Here is a 16,214-nt window from a genome sequence, read left to right as displayed (position 1 = left end):
CCACTCACAGGCGTGCCCCCCCACCCGAGGCCCTGGAATGCACTGCCCAGACACACTCAATTACGGGCCTCTGAGAACGTGCCTTGTGCAGTCACACCTCAGTGATTCTGCTCATGCTGACTTCTCCACAGGCATGTCTTTCCCCTCTGTCAGTCTTGGAGCTGAAAGAACCCCAAGTGGTGGATTTTCGCCTGACCTGGGATCGTTCCATGCGCTCCTCTGTTGTCCTCCAGGCCCTCTGCTATGTTCCTGCTGGAGAAAGTGGTCTCTTCTGGTGGGCATTAGTCAAGTTCTGTCTGTTTCCCTAACCAGAGTACCACTCATCTCTGATGGGGCCATGCCCGGAGCAGCGGCTCAAGAGTGTTCTGACCTCAGAGCTGCCTGGCAGTGCAGCCTGGTGCCTTTGCTAGTCCACTGTGGCAGGGCAGGCAGTTGTTCCCTTAAACTCCCTTGGGCACGTGGCCCATCATGTAATTAGAAGCCAGGTGACCTGATAATCATCAACTCCTGCCTGGCTGGAAAGCTCTTGACTTCAAAGCATCCAGCTACCCAGGGCTTCTTCCCCAGAATTGTTTACTACCCTGATGGGGAAATGCTATCCACCCATTTATTTCGACTGGGCACCTGCACCTTCATAAAATGGCATGAACTAAACAAGGAAGTCCCTAGAGTCCTCTGTACCCCAGTCGTCACCTGTTGAGGAGCTCATATGTAGGGGATATGAGAAGTCAATTGTCTGTGGAGCTGACAGCCAGCTCAAAGCTCTCCCCCCTGTCACCCCAGGAACCCCCATATCTGTGGGATTAACTGAGCGCTTCATAAGCCCAGAGCAGAACTTCTCCCCTCAGTAATTTTGTGACTAACGCTGAAGATTTTGGAACAGAATGTTTATTTTTTTTTCAAGTTTGAACATTGAGATAACTAAGTCAGCTCATGTTTGCATCACATTTTGAGCAGTGGTGAGGTTCCCAGGGGGAGAACAGCTCTGTGTCTGCAGGAACACCCCCCAAAGGCATGAGTTCTGATTCCCTCTGGGGTCAAAGTTGCTGACATATAAAGGGGAATGTTTTCCTTCATCAAAGAGGTTATTCCTGCTCAGCCAGGCTTCCTGATGGTTTTTATTTTAGTGTTTATTTAACCCAAAAGCGAAGTCAATGAAAATGGTCAACTAAATTCTGTGTATTCACAGAGCTTATTGGCAATAATGATCTCATTTGACTCTCACACTAATCCGTAAGAGAGAAATAGTGTAAGCTGGGATCTGGACTTTTCCACAGAGAAAACTGAGGCTGAGAGATGGATGGAACTGGGGAGTGGCCCCAGCCTCAGGCCTCAGCATCAACCTCTGTCTCCACCCAGCTTCTAGAATCAACTCTCACATGCAAACCTGGTCAGTCCATGCCTCCTGCTTAAAACCCAACAGTAGCTTCCCACTGGCTTCAAAGCAGGTCTACACATTAAGGCCTTCTGTGTTCTAACTTCTGCCTACCTTTGCACTTTCACCGACTGCTGGTTCCCATTTCCAGGCACATGGTCAGCCTCCTGCCTCTGGCCCTGGGCTCCTAGGCTCCTCCTTCCTCTGACAATGCCCCCTCCTCACATTTGCCCAGGGAACTCCTCCCTGCTCACCTTGCTAGACCACAGCCAACCACTTCTTGCTCTGGGACTCTTATCTGACACACCAGGCAGATGGGATGGCTTGCAATACATCAGTTATCACTCTTATTTGATTTGACACCAGTCTTTCTCCCAAGGGTCTGGTGGCTGTCCCCTGCTCATCTCTGTAGCTTAGACCTAGCACAGTGACTGGCAGACAGTAAGAAGGTGTCCAGTAAACTAGGATCTAACTTGAATGAACTGTTTTTGGTAGAGGAGGCCAAAGTGTTTACCAAAGCATATGAGAAAACAGATGCTTATCTCTAGTCCAGTGCAGTGGGCTGAGTGGCGGCCCCACAAATGTACATCCATGTCCTCATCCTGGAGTGTGCAAATATCACTCAAACAGCAAAAATATGATTAGGTTACAGATGTTGAGAGGAGGAGCGTGGGTCCTAAATGCAATCAACATATGTCCTTGTAAGAGCATGGAAGAGGGAGTTTTGGGATGCACACATAGGGGAAGGCCTGTGATGGTGGAGGCAGAGACTGGAGTGATGCAGCCACAAGCCAAGGAGCACTGGCAGCTGCCAGAGGCCAGGAGAGGTGCATGGAAGGGACTCCCCTCAGAGCCTCTGGAGGGGCACTGCATCCCTACTGAAGCCCCTATCTCTGCCCTCTGGCCTCAGAACTGTGGAGAGCACATTGCTGTCATTTGTGGAACTTTGTCACAGCAGCCACAGGAAATGGATACAGCCCAACAGAGGACTGTTCTCACCATCTTAGCAGCTGCAAGGAATAATTAAGTGACAAATTCCTCTGCTGGATTCCCAGGGATTGCCCAAGTGACAGTGAAGAGGAAGACAGCTGCTGACAGAAACTACGAGAAAGACCTACGAGCCTGGCAGGTGTCACTGATTTCAGGGCCCCCAGAGCCAATTTTTGAGGTTTTCTACATTTCTGTTGAAAACCCCAGCGTATGCACCAAAACTCTGAAGGACTCAAAATCTTTCTCAGAACAGCATTTGCTTGGACTGCTTCTGAGGGGAGAGATTTTCTGGCGGGTTTTGGCAAAAAATCGTAAGGAGCACTGCCACGTTTTCGCATTCAAGTTTCAGGTGATAAGCTCACTAATTAACTCTGCCATAGGCTGCGGGAAAGTGATAAGTAGTAAAACGGAACATGTGAAAATGCAAGGGAGACCGACTGGAAAAAGGAGACTTCGGAGTTGGGCAGACATGCGTTCAAATCCTGACTGGGCCACCTACACTATGTGCCATGAGATGTGGCCCAGGCAGGGCTCCCTGGAGCTGTGGTGTCCTCATGGGGAGAGGAGGGTCTCCTTGCGGAGACTTTGTAAGGATTAGGGTGAGTGTGGCCAAGTATCTAGCACTGACCAAGTGCTTAACTTAGGAAGATTTTTTGGAGGTGTGTGGGGTCTTGCTGTGTCACCCAGGTTGCAGTACATTGGTGTAATCTTAGCTCATTGCAACCTTCAAGTCCTGGACTCAGGAGATCTTCCTGTCTTGGCCTCCCAAAGTATTAGGATTACAGGTGCAAGCCACTGTGCCTGGCTAGAAAGATAATATTATTAATTTTTTTTTTTTTTTTTGTGAGACAGAGTCTCGCTCTGTAGCCCAGGCTGGAGTGCAGTGGCCGGATCTCAGCTCACTGCAAGCTCCGCCTCCCAGATTTACACCATTCTCCTGCCTCAGCCTCCCGAGTAGCTGGGACTACAGGTGTTCATCACCACGCCCGGCTAGTTTTTTGTATTTTCTTAGTAGAGACGGGGTTTCACCGTGTTAGCCAGGATGGTCTCGATCTCCTGACCTCGTGATCCACCTGCCTCGGCCTCCCAAAGTGCTGGGATTACAGGCTTGAGCCACCGCGCCCAGCAGATAATATTATTAATTTTAAAAGTTCCCTGGTGTTCTTGAAAAAGCAGAAAGTGCACCATAACCTTGGCAGGCAGCTTGCCCACCCACCATTGTTTGACATGAAGCATCGAATGGTGGAGATCGCTAACTTCCAAAGCCCTGGTACATCCACAGCTGCGTGGGGGGTTAGGAAATACTTTCCTGCCAACTTAGTGGCTATATTCATTTTCTAGGGCTGCTGTCACAAATCACCACAAACTTGGGGACTTAAGAGAACAGAAATTTATTCTGTCATTGTTCTGGAGGCAGAAGTCTAGAATCCAGGTGTAGGCAGAGTAGGTTCCCTCTGCAGACTCTGAGGAAGAAACCATCCACGCCTCTCTCCTGGCTGCTGCTGCCGGCAATCCTTGGTGTTCCTTCGATTCTAGATGCACCACTCACTCCAATCTCTGCCTCCACCTTCACATGCCCTTCTCCTCCCTGTGTCCTCTCCTTGTCTTATACAGACACCAGTCACTGAATTTAGGGCCCACCCTAAATCCTGATGGTTTCACTTTGCGATCCTTAACTGAGTACATCTGCAAAGACCTTATTTCCAACCAAGGTCACATTCTGAAGTTCTGAGAGAACATGAATCTTTGGGGGACACTACTCAGTCCACTACAGTAGCTAAGAGCACAAACACTGCCTCCCCTCTGACTTCGGGGGCACCTGCCCTGTAAAACCTATGAGTTATGATCTCTCAGAGACTCAGCCCTTCATGTGCGAAGTGGGAATGAGATGGTCTGTCTCCTGGGCTGCCATGAGGATTGAATGAGGTGGATTGCACAGCCACAGGGTTGGTAGATCGGGCCATCAATTCTGGAGCCTTTGGTTGCTGGGGAATCATTCAGGAAATATGTGGAAATGCTGTCCCTGGGCCTCCTCAGCAGAACCTGGATGAGGTCCCTCCTCATCCAGGCCCCCGGGTGGGGGATGTTCACCTAGGGAAGGGGGTTCTGAAGTGCAGCCATGTAGTTAGCCCTTAATCTGGTTCAACCCCTCATTTCACTGATGGGGAAACTGAGGCCAGAGAGGGACAGGGACTTGCCCAAGTTACTGTAGATTTTGGAAAAGGTCACAGCAAGATTCCAAGAGCATCTCAGACCATCTCTGCCCTCTACTCAGACATTCCTCCTTTTCCCTTTAGCTGGCCACCTCCAAGGCCACTTCTAGCCCAAATGGCACTTTTGCTATTAAAAAAAAAATGCCCCTTTCTCAAATAAAATATTGTACAAGTTAGTGCATTACTGAATAAACAGAATGATCACACCCTGTGACCTGGTCCAGCCTTGCCAGGGAAGTTCTCCAGATGCCCTCTCTGATGGCAGCAGCTCTACAACCTCTCTGTGAGTTGGGGCAGGCTGCAGTGGGGTGTGGTACCTCTGTGTCCTGTCCAGGAATGAGGACTCAGAAATGCCACAAATGAAAGTCACACTGTCAGCTCAAGGTTAATTCATCAAAGAGCAAAGACTGGTAAATGCATTTTTGAATAAAAATATGTTAACAAAAGAAACCCGATCAGTGAATGTGCAGGTATCCCTCTCACTATCTGAACCTTTGCTATCCAGACTCTTGTTTTCCAAACAGAGGAATGAATAAATTAGATAAATGTGTTGATATATTGCTTGCTATCCAAATCCTATTTTCTGTTGTATGTATAAATTTCTGGAACAAAATGAATTTGGAAAGGGAAAGATATATATATATATATATTCTTATTGTGGATAAAAGTATATTCTATGCCACTTGACTGAGGCTTCTCTCTGTTTACTAACCTCCAGCTACAACAACAGGGAACTGAAGCAGAGGGAACAACAACAACAAAAAGCATTCTACAGAATTCACTACGCAGACATGATGAAGAACTTAGAAACGGATCAAAGTTGTTAGAATCATTCTATTCTATGCACAAAAATATACATTCTTCATAAATAGTTAAAAGAGATAAGGTAAACCCAGCAAATTGTGTTTCTCTATTATTTGACTTTCAGCAATGTGACCACTCAGTGCATTGACTTTTGATGAATTAACTTTCGTTAAGTTGCTTTGTTTTCTTCACAGCTAATGGCTGGAGGGGTGGAACTCTGGAAATGACCGTAATACGTTGAGACTGCCAGAACGGTCAAGGTCTTCGGCATTCCCCTATAGCCCTCCTGCACCGCAGCAATTTGTGTCCTTTTTGAACATTCCTCAGAATATCCCAGTTTGACTGTACCATATATTCCCAGTGGGGCCCCTGACCCACCACTGTTATTGAAGGTCAGATCCCCAAGGGCAGAGACTCTGTGCGTGCGTGTGTGTACGTGTTTGTCTGTTTGCTCTACCATTGCATCTCCAGGCCTAGAAGGAGGCCCACTTTCTAGTAGGCACTCAGTGATTATTTGTGGAGTGGGGTAAGTGAAGGAAAGCCCTAATTGTCATCTCTTGCCTATTCTACAGTGACTGCCTCTGGGCAATTGTAGAATAGCTGGTTTTTTGCAGCCGCTCCCCTGGGAGGTAAAGTCTTTCTCCATCCCTTGATTCTGGGCTGGCTTTGTGACTCGCTTTGGCTGAGAGAATGTAGCAGAAATAGTGTGGAGTTCCAAGCCCAGGCCTCCGGCAGTTTTGCACACTTCCCCTTCTTCTCTTGCAACCTTGCTACCATCATATAAACAAACCTGGTCTCGTCTGTGGGATAGTGATGGACATGTGGTCAAGTCACCCTTTTCAGTGCCAGACTGATTAATGAGGCCACCTTGGACTAGCTGGTGCCCAGATGACCTGCCAGCTGGATGTAGATAGGAGGAAATAATCCAGCAGAAATCAACAAAGCCTGGGCCAGAAGAGCAAAACTGCCACATTGACTCAGTCTTGGGAGCAATAACTGGTGTTTAACCCATGAGGCTTGGGGGCTATTGTTTACACAGTGAAAACTAACTGACAGAAATTCCTTAATGATCTTCCTGAATTCACTCTTCCCAAGCCCCTCCCATATTCCACATTTTACCTCTGGTTTATTCCCTCCTCTGCAGACTTTTAAAACACCCGTCTGATAATGCCATGTCCCAGCTCAAAACTCTTTGGTGGCAGCCCACTCCCACAAGGACAAAGTCTAATGATTTCAGCCTGTGAGGCCCACGACAATCTGGCCACCGCTTCCCCTGCATCCTGATGTCCCCTGAGGTCCCTTTACTCCAGAGTATCTCTCCAGTTATACATGTGTCCTAGGCTTCCATTAGCACATCCCCTCTCTGATGTCTGCCCTCTACTCAGATGTTCCTCCTTTTCCCTTTAACTGGCCACCTCCAGGGCCACTTCTAGCCCAAATGGCACTTTTGCTGTTTAAAAAAAAGTGCCGCTTTCTCAAAGAAAATATTTTACAAGTTAGTGCATTACTGAATAAACAGAATGATCAGTGTTGTAATCAGAATGATTACTTCTTAGTGTTTATATCCTGTGGCCTGGTCCAGCCTTGCCAGGGAAGTTCTTCAGATGCCTCTCTGATGGCAGCAGCCCTGCGGATGCACATGTGTGCCCCCACAGCTGTCTGCTTTCCCCACCCATGAGCCAGTGTATACCTAGGCTCTGTGCCCTTCCAACAAAGTGGAGCACCCATGCCAGTTTTGGAACCGTGCAGAGGATGAGAATCAGGTCTCTGAGAGTGGGCTAGAGAGGAAGCTCAGAGGCTATCTGGAGAACGGAGTGCACGTGTGTGTGTGCATGTGTGTGAATCAGTATGTGCGGATGTTGTGTATTCCCAGCTGTGTGCATGACTGTTTTGCTTGTGGGTTGATGTAGGAGATGGTGCAGCCCTGTTGTGTCAGAACCTGGCTGGGAGACCTCACATCCCCACATTGGCACCCATGTTCTCATAGGTTAGTGTCTGCCTAAGATGGGATGCTGTGTCTTTAGAAATGGCCATAGTTTAGTGTCTGCCTAAGATGGGATGCTGTGTCTTTAGAAATGCCTTTTTGTGTAGTGTACACCCTGAGAACCCATACTTGGTGGCTGTGCTTGCTCTGACTCAATATTTAGAAATCAGTCTAAGTTGTACCTCCTCTAGGTAACGTGATGTCCATTCACCCAGACACACATGTCCTCTGTGCTCCCTTAGTGCCCGGGACCCGCCTTTAGCTTAGTTGCCTATTGTAGACCTTAAGGGACTCAGGCTCTGGAGTCAAACTGATAGGAAGTGGAATTCTGGTTCACTGCTGTGTGATCCAGGTAAAGCTCTTAACCTCTCTGAGTCTCATCTTCCTCTATCCACCTCCCCTTTTACCCCAGTGACAGAGCCAATGACTACCTCTTCCTCTTCTTTACTTGGAAACTGAACTCCAAGCTCCTGGCTGGGACCCTTCTTATTCCTCTTTGTGCTCCCAGGGCTGAAGGACTAATTACAATGTTACTGACTTAACCTCCATTGGCACTGGGCATTGCCCTGTAAAAGGACATCAGAGTGTGGGGTCTGACATGGGGCGCCCAACAAAGCCACAGGCAGGAGCACATCACATTGTTGAATTTGCCTGTTTGGTTCTCAGAATCTCAAAATAGTTTTAGATAAAAGCGGAAATGAATCTCTGCCATGCATTGTCGACAGGGGTGAGAACTGGCTCTTGGGAGGTGGCAAGAAATCTTAAATATCACAACGGTTTGCAGAGCTGCAAAAGCTTAGCCCTACCTGATGAAATCTTACTTCTTAGTGTTTCTATCCTTTTGTTATGGAGAAATTTAACGAAAATTAGTTTACCCCTGAAGTGGTGGCAGCTTCCCACTGTTGTTCATCCCGGAAGGCCTCCGTCTCTCTCTGGTTCCCTATCCCTGCCCACAGGACTATAAATAGTCCATTCACGCACTGCTTTTAAAATCCTGGCAGTCCATGCCTGTAATCTCAGCACTTTGGGAGGCCAAGGTGGGAGGATAACTTGAGCCCAGGAGTTCCAGACCAGCTTGAGAAACATAGCAAGACTCTATCTCCACAAAAAAATTAAAAAGTTAGCCAGGTATGCTGGCATGCACTTGTCCCAGTTGCTCAGGAGGCTGAGGTGGGAGGATAGCCTGAGTCCAGGGGGTGGAGGCTGCAGTAAGTCATGATCACACCATTGCACTTCAGCCTGGGTGACAGAGTGAGACCCTGTCTCTAAAACAAACAAACAAACAAACCTGCAAACAAACAAACCAAACCCTCCTGACCGTAGCTCCTGATTCCCTGATGCCTGCTGGAGCTGGATGGAATTCCACATTTCTATAATGGTTTGGAGTTCACAGGGTAGTTTCAGATAGTTCATCTTTTAAGTCCTTTCCCTGAAAGCCTGTGTGGTACTGGCGTGGCGTCTGGGTCTTTGTTTCTGGACAGGGACTAGCACCAAGGCTGGGGTTAGTTCTCACCTTCTGAATACGTTCATTTTAGAGACATTGATGTGTCCTGAGCAACGGCTACTATTTAGTTTTAAGTCTAGATTTGTGAGACTTTCCATCTGATTTTCACTAAACAATTTTTCAAAAATTGTGACTATATACCAGTTTAGTGTCGTTATGTCTCTTAACTTATAGCTGTAGTTATTTTAATGTGTATATGTTTATTTCTTCTATCCAACACTTTCTGCTTGGTCAGGAGGGTTAGAACGTCATTTGTCATTCTGCTTTGCACACAATTCCCTAACCTCTGAGGGGGAAAGGAGTCATCTGATTTGACTCCCCCTAAAGGTCTGGGATACTTAAGGTAATTGGGGCGAGGCCAAGGCCATGGATAGGGTTTTTTCTTTCATTTAGTATTTCTTCATTCACTTGGTTATTCATTCAACAAGTAAGAATGTGCCTGTAGCTGCCTAAGCACCCCATGCCAGGCAGGGAGACCTTGCTGTCTGCTGGCTGAGCTCCCTCTCGGGGCAGTGCAGGCTGGTGCACAGAGCCCTCCCCACTTGGGGTAGTGCCGGCCCCCCTGGCATGAGATTCAGAGGCAGACCTAGCTAGGCTTGAGTCTGGACTCCACCTTGCCACTTTTGGGATCATGGATTCAACCTTGCAGGCATGAGAGAATTGAAAGGGATCACGTATGAACAATGGAATTTGACACACAAATTGTGTCCTACTTTTTTCCCTCTCCTGCCTCCTGTAAATCCAGTAAGCAATCATTATTCATTCCCAGGTCTGTCTCTTTTGTGGGCTCCTCCAGCACCGGAGGAGTTAAAGGACTGAGCCCTTCCACTTGTAGGACAGGACCAGGATGCTTCATGGTTCCTTCTTTTCAGACGTCGCAGGTGCAGGCCTGGCATTGAGACAATGTCGCGCAAGTGCGTGGCTTTGACTCTTTATGTTATCTGATGCTCCTCCCATCTTCCTGCCCCAGACTCTTCTCCTGGGTCTGCTGGACACAGCCTTTACCCGCTCTGGATCTCACCAGGCTCCCATTGGGGCACACCTGCTGTGTGCAATCCTAAGAGCCTGGCTGGGATGATCAACGTTGTCTGCAGGAGGGTTTTGCCCTGGGGTCAGTCGGGGCCAGCAGCCAATGCAGTTGAGAACGCCAGCCCCCTTCCTCCTATAGAATGTCTAAGTGGTCATTCTCACCCGGTTTCTGTCCCTCTCCTCTTCCTCTGTGGGGATAGGGGATAGAGACACTGTCTTGTTCATACTTTTATCTCCAGCTCCCAGCCCAGGGCTGGCACTGTGGCATAACACACAAACACACACACATACACACACACACACACACACAAAATTGCAATATATATATTTGATTTTTGTCCCTAGTTTTTGGCCCAGATTTCTTAAAAGCCTTGGGATTTCTGGAATAACAAGAGTGGCTTTTGTAATTTATAATGAAGCCCTGATGTGGTGACTCAGGTGGGCCATTAGATGGTTTCAAGGCAGCAGTGGCCATGTTTGGAGGGCTGGAACCTTCAGCTCCATCTTCCAGCCTCCAAGGAAGGCAGAGGGGCTGCAGGCTGAGTTCAATCACCAATGGCCAATAATGGAATCAATCATGCCTACATAATGGAGCCTCCATAAAAACCTCTAAATGACAGGGTTGGGGAGTTTCCCAGTTGGTAAACACACTGAAGTGCTAGGAGGCTGGTGTATCCAGAGAGGGCATGAAAGCGCTATGCCCCCTGACACACCCCCATACCTTCTCTATGCCTCTCTTCCACTTGGCTGTTTCTGAGTTGTAGCCTCTGTAATAAAGCAGTAATTTTAAGTAGGGCACTTTCCTGAGTTCTGGGAGTCATGCTAGCAAATTATCAAACCTGAGGGTAGCCTTGGGAATCCCTGAATTTATAGTCATCAGGGCAGAAGTGCCGGCTCCCTGGGACTCTATTTTTGGCTGGTGTCTGAAGTGAGGAAAGTCCCGTGGGACTGAACTCTTTAACTTGTAGGCTCTGTGCTCGCTCTGGGCAGGCAGTGTCAGAATTGAGTTCAATTGTTGGACACCCAGTTGTTGGTGGAGACAAATTGGAGAGGTGGTGTGGAAAAATGACATGTATTTGGTGTCAGAATACACACACACATTTGGTGTGAGCTGTGGTGGTAGAAAACACCACACACCACAGTAGTAGGAACTCAATGAGTATGTTTTGAAAGAATTCATGAAAAATACAAGCATTTGTTGACTGCTGACCCATAGTCAGGCTGTGTGTTTGGATACAGGGGATAGAAACAAGGTTCTTGTCTTTGAAGCAGTCCCTGATGTTAGGAGGACTGACCAACAATGGCCATTGTAATAGGGGTAGGGGGAACCACTAGGAGTTAATCCAGGGGGCTGTGGGAGCCCAGAAGGTCTGTCTGTTTCTAAGAAAGCCTCAGCAGTATGAGCTGACTTTTTGAAGATGAGAAGCCACACCTCAAATAGATGAATAAGAGTGGTTGCTGCAAGTGGGCAAATAGCACATGTAAAGGCTGGGACCATGAAGTGTGTGTGGGGGACGGGGGGCAGCTGCCTATGGCTCCAGATGGCTGCAGCGCAGGGAGAATGTGGGATAGAGAGGGAGGGCAGGCAGGGCAGGCAGAGCCGACCACGTAGGTCCCCTCAAATGCTAGTACGCTCCTGCAGTCTTTCCAGTTGAAATCAATGTGATAAACAGAGGGGTCCTTTTTCCAAGCAAGGTATGCACTGAGAAAGGCATTTCCACCAGGACCGCTCCGTCCTCTGAGGTGCTCAGACCTTAATTCGCACCTTGATAATGGCAATGGCCTTACCGCTCCATCTTGTTTGCATCTGTCCACCCCACTGAAACACAAACTCCCCACAGAGGACTTAACTTGGTGCCAGGCACAGAGTCAGGGCATCATATTATTTTTAAAACTGGAATTGACACATTTTGGCAATGATCTTTTCTCAAAAGGTGAAGCTCTTTTCTTTTGCCTCATTTGTTAGACTTCCCTGCCACTGCCTTGGAGTTATGCACACAAATAAAATATGCAGCAGGAAACTGCCTCTCTTGTTTTCTTTCTTTTCTTTCACTTAATTTCAACTCCTTGCCAAGTCTTCTTACATCGACCTGTTCCTCACAGAAGCTGCCTCAGGCGGCCTCCTGGCCCCCTTCTGGGAGATCCATCCCTCTTCTTTAATCATGGAGAGCAGGCCAGTGAGTCTCTCCGCCATTCAGCTCTGAGCGTCTTCCTGCCACATTTTCCCGGGGTGGCTCCTCTGGGGACTCGCTCTTCCCTGTCCACTTAGGAAGATGCAAGATGATCTCACAGTCTAAGTGGCAGCTTTCCTTAGACAGGTAAGTTCCCTGAGGCTTTAAACTGTACATTATCAATGTGAGTTTAAATGAAGCTTCTAAACCCCGGTCAATCTTGTGGCTAAAGTCATTGCTAGTCAGCGAGGCGCAGATGCTGGGTCAACACAGGGGGTTGAAGGTGGACTGGGGAAGCGGAGGGCAGGGGCTGACAGGTGATCTGCGATTGGGAGGCACAGGCCGCCTTCCCTCCAGGAAGTCTCATAGACACTGATGGGGAGCCCAGCATTTAAAGCCCTGGAAATGCAGCATGTTCTACAGTCAAAAGAAAGCCACAGTTGCAAACAATTGGAACAGAATCAGGATCATTGCGAAAAGGCTTGGGGGAAACAAAAAAAGAAAAAAAAAAAAAAAAACAGAGAAGGCTAAGCTTTGTGGTTTTGGTTAGCAAGGAACTTCAGGCAGATTTGTGGATGAGTCCAATCTGGCTTATTTGTGTGAATGGGTGGGGAAGAAGGTCAACTTTTCACTCAGATACAATGCTGACATTTACTGTTTCTTTTGGGAAAACAGCTGTTATGGAAAAAAGAAAACTCGAGAAGCACTAAATCACACCGAGAAACGCACAGCTTTCTTGCCCTCATGACCTGAGCTTATCATAGTGGCGACGCCCATGGGACCCTTCGCAGGGGTGGCATTGTCCCGGATAACTGTCCTGGGCTGACGGCTCCAGGCCCCTGGCGGGTGTCTCTGCCTCCAGTTTCTTCTCGCTGCAGGTCTGCCCTGTGGCATTCATGCACACAGATTCCCCAACAGACCTCTAGGGAGTTCCACAAAACTGCAAATCCCTAGTGCAACATCTAAGACGCTCTGAGATCTGCCTCTAGCTTATCTCCGGACTCTTTCTCTGTGTCTCACCCTGCACTCTGGGCAGCGGTTCTTGATGGGCACACAGCTATCATCGGATGAGGCCTGAATATCCGTGTTTGCTCTGTTTTTTTTTTTTTTCCCCTAAGTCACCAGGTGATGGTAATATATTCAGCCGGGGTTTAAAAACTGCTCTAGCCCAGTGGTTCTTGAACTTGGCTGCACCTTGGAATCATGCAGCGCTAGAAAATGCCAAGCTTGAGCCCTATCCCTCCAAGATTATGGGCTGGTTGCCCTTCAGTGCAGCCTGAAAACCAGGGCTTTAAAAGCCCTGGTGACTGAGCAATGTTTGAACACCACTGCTCTGGCCCTGGTGGTTTATTTAAGGTTCCTTTGACATGAACTTCTTTCTATGCTCTGGCAGTGGCTGCTCTCACTGCCTGGAAATTCCTCCTTCCCTACCTCACAAGCTAGCCCACTCTCCCAGTTCCAAATTTCAGAGCTAAGGAACTATAGCAGGGGTTGACAAATGTTTAAAATAGTTAGAAAGAAAATATATGAAGCTTGTCAGGCCACATGTGGTCTCTGGCATGCATTCTTTCTTTCCCCCTTTTAAAATGCAAAAGCCATTCTTGGCTGGTGGGTCATACAAAATGGGCCAGGACCAAATCTGACCTGTGGACGTAGAATTGCCTGTTTTGTGAGGTGGTGAGTTCCCTGTCAATAGATGTAATCAAGCCATGGCTGAAGGAATTCCTGGCAGGGAAACCATGACTAGGACTTAAGCTTCTGATAAATGACTGAACTAGAAAATCTTTACGGTCTTTCCAAACTTGGGATGACTTAATTCTAATTCGTCTTAGGCCCTGGAAGGTTTCCTCGTCTGCCAGCTGACCTCCCTCCAGCTCTGAAGTCATTCCCATGTCGTGTTCTGCCTCAGTTAATTGTGAACATCTGCATATGTCAGCACAGACTTCATTTCAACACCAAGTGCTAAGATTTAGGGGTCTTCGAATTTAGGAGACAAAGACCAAAGAGTGTTCTTGACCTCTGCATTGAGTTAATACCTGAAGCAGGAATGGCTGCAACCACAAAAATCAACATGCTTTTAATTCACCCTCAGCCAAGCTGATTTGCCAACTAGAAAGAAACGAAAAGACCAAGAAGCCCCCTTCTCAGTCTGACCTTGGCCTCTGCTGGAGGTCCCTGCTGGACATGGACACAGAGCCAGGGAATGGTAGGATCCTCAGTCGCATTGCATCCTTGTCATTGTACAGATGGGGAAACTGAGGCTAACAAAGAGAAGTCTCTCCTACTGACCCATGGCTAGGAAACAGCAGGGCTAGAAATGAGTCCTGGGTAAACGGAGACTGGGATACTCCAGTTGCACACTCACGCAGGTACCATGTAAGCTGTTGGTGGGGGCCTGGGCCTGGCAGTCAGGCCACTCCACCTACTCACTCATGCAAGTCACCTTCCATCTCTGTCTTCTTTGGAACTGTCCTCAGCCTTAAGTGAGCTTACATAGGTCAAGTTCTTAGCCAAGTATAACACAAAATCAATGATTAATATGTCTTAGACATGGCCATGATTATTGCCACATCTTTCACCCTAGACAGTAACTGCTTAGGCACAGACTGTGTGACTTGGTTGTCTTTGATTCATCACAAACCAGTGTCGCCTCTGGCTCCAAGCCCTCCCGCGTGTGAACTGCTCTTGCTGTGCGGTGGGATATTATCTCCCACTCATCTTCAGGTGAGCCCGTTTTCACCTTCTGTGGGGTAGACTGCAGACAGTCGGCTACATTTCAATCGGGCCAAAAGGAAGGCAGCAGACACACATCCCCAGTCAGGCTTTGCTTCCTCTGGGCTCTAGGTGCCCCATCTGTATGAGGAGAGCTCCCCAGCTTGGTGATGCCATGAGCCCCTGGGCGGGGCAGTGAGGAGGGAGGGGCGCCTTACCTGGCCCACTGCAGAAAGAGGCGATGATGGCCAGAATGTCCACGATACTCAGGTAGGGGACCCAGGGGGCACGGTCCTGGGAGAGAACAGGGAGTGGTCAGGTGAGGAGGTGATGGTGTGTCCAGAGGACCTGAGTTCCCACACCAGCTCCTCCTCCACCCATCTGTGCGACCTTGGACAGGTCACTGGATGTCCCCATGGGAACAATGACAACCCTTCAGTCATTCCATCTGCTTATTTTATAGCCATGATGAAATCAGATGAAGCCTGTGATGAGTTTGACATAGTCCTGGCATACAGGAAGTGGTAAATAAATCAATAACTCACATTGATTGAGTGTTTAGTTGGCAGCAGGCAATATGAGCAATTTTCACAGCTTTATCACATTTATAAAAGTTCATCATTTTCAGCAAACTGACACAAGAACAGAAAACCAAACACTGCATGTCTCGCTCATAAGTAGGAGCTGAACAATGAGGATACACGGACACAGGGAGGGGAACATCACACACCGGGGCCTGTTCGGGGGTCAAGGACTGGGACAGGGATAGCATTAGGAGAAATACCTAATGTAGATGATGGGTTGATGGGTGTAGCAAACCACCATGGCACATGTATACCTGTGTAACAAACCTGCATGTTCTGCACATGTACCCCAGAACTTAAAGTGTGTGTGTATGTATGTATATATATACACATATATATATATATTTCCTCATATACATTTTAAAGACGTCTATATTTTGTTTTTAAAAAGTTACCTTAGTTCTGGTATTATTATATAAAGAACCGTATTTGTACCCCTGCCGTCTTGCAAGGTGTGAGATGAGTTAATTCATTTCACGGAATGTGTCTGGAGAAGCTGTCACTCATCTGGGGGTTGGGCGGCTTGGTGCTGGTTGCAAAAGGATGTTTTGGGATTGCTCCTGCTCTAGCAGACTGGACGGCTGAGCATAGAACACAGTGCCACTGGTTCTGAGTGTGTGGGGGTGCCAGGGCTGCCCCAGGAGAGGCCACCTGACTTGAAGGGAAGGTAAGAGCCTGCACTCACCTCTGTAGGTTGAGCCAGAGTCAGCCCAGTGGGAAAGGAAAGGAAAGAGGTTCCAGGAGGGGGTTCAGCATACACAAGGGCACAGAAGCCTGAGAGGGCACAGTGCAGGGGTGAACTGCAAATAGTCTGGAGTAGAGGACGACGGGTACAGAGGGCAGAGGAA

At 48.1% G+C, this 16,214-nt stretch overlaps 1 protein-coding gene across 1 annotated transcript in view; it reads right to left on the bottom strand.

Moving 5' to 3' along the window:
- Window positions 1–16,214, bottom strand: part of LOC105465861 (solute carrier family 2 member 9) — a 199,430-nt gene that overhangs the window by 37,959 nt on the left and 145,257 nt on the right. Inside the window, 1 exon segment of the mRNA XM_071092692.1 lies at window positions 15,001–15,076. Within this exon segment, the coding sequence (XP_070948793.1) occupies window positions 15,001–15,076 (76 nt within the window).

This window comes from Macaca nemestrina, chromosome 3 (genome assembly GCF_043159975.1).
Source record: "Macaca nemestrina isolate mMacNem1 chromosome 3, mMacNem.hap1, whole genome shotgun sequence".
In the NCBI taxonomy this organism is placed as follows: domain Eukaryota; kingdom Metazoa; phylum Chordata; class Mammalia; order Primates; family Cercopithecidae; genus Macaca; species Macaca nemestrina.
The sequence above is the reverse complement of the archived record's forward strand: the minus strand, read 5'-3'. Positions and strand labels throughout refer to the sequence as shown.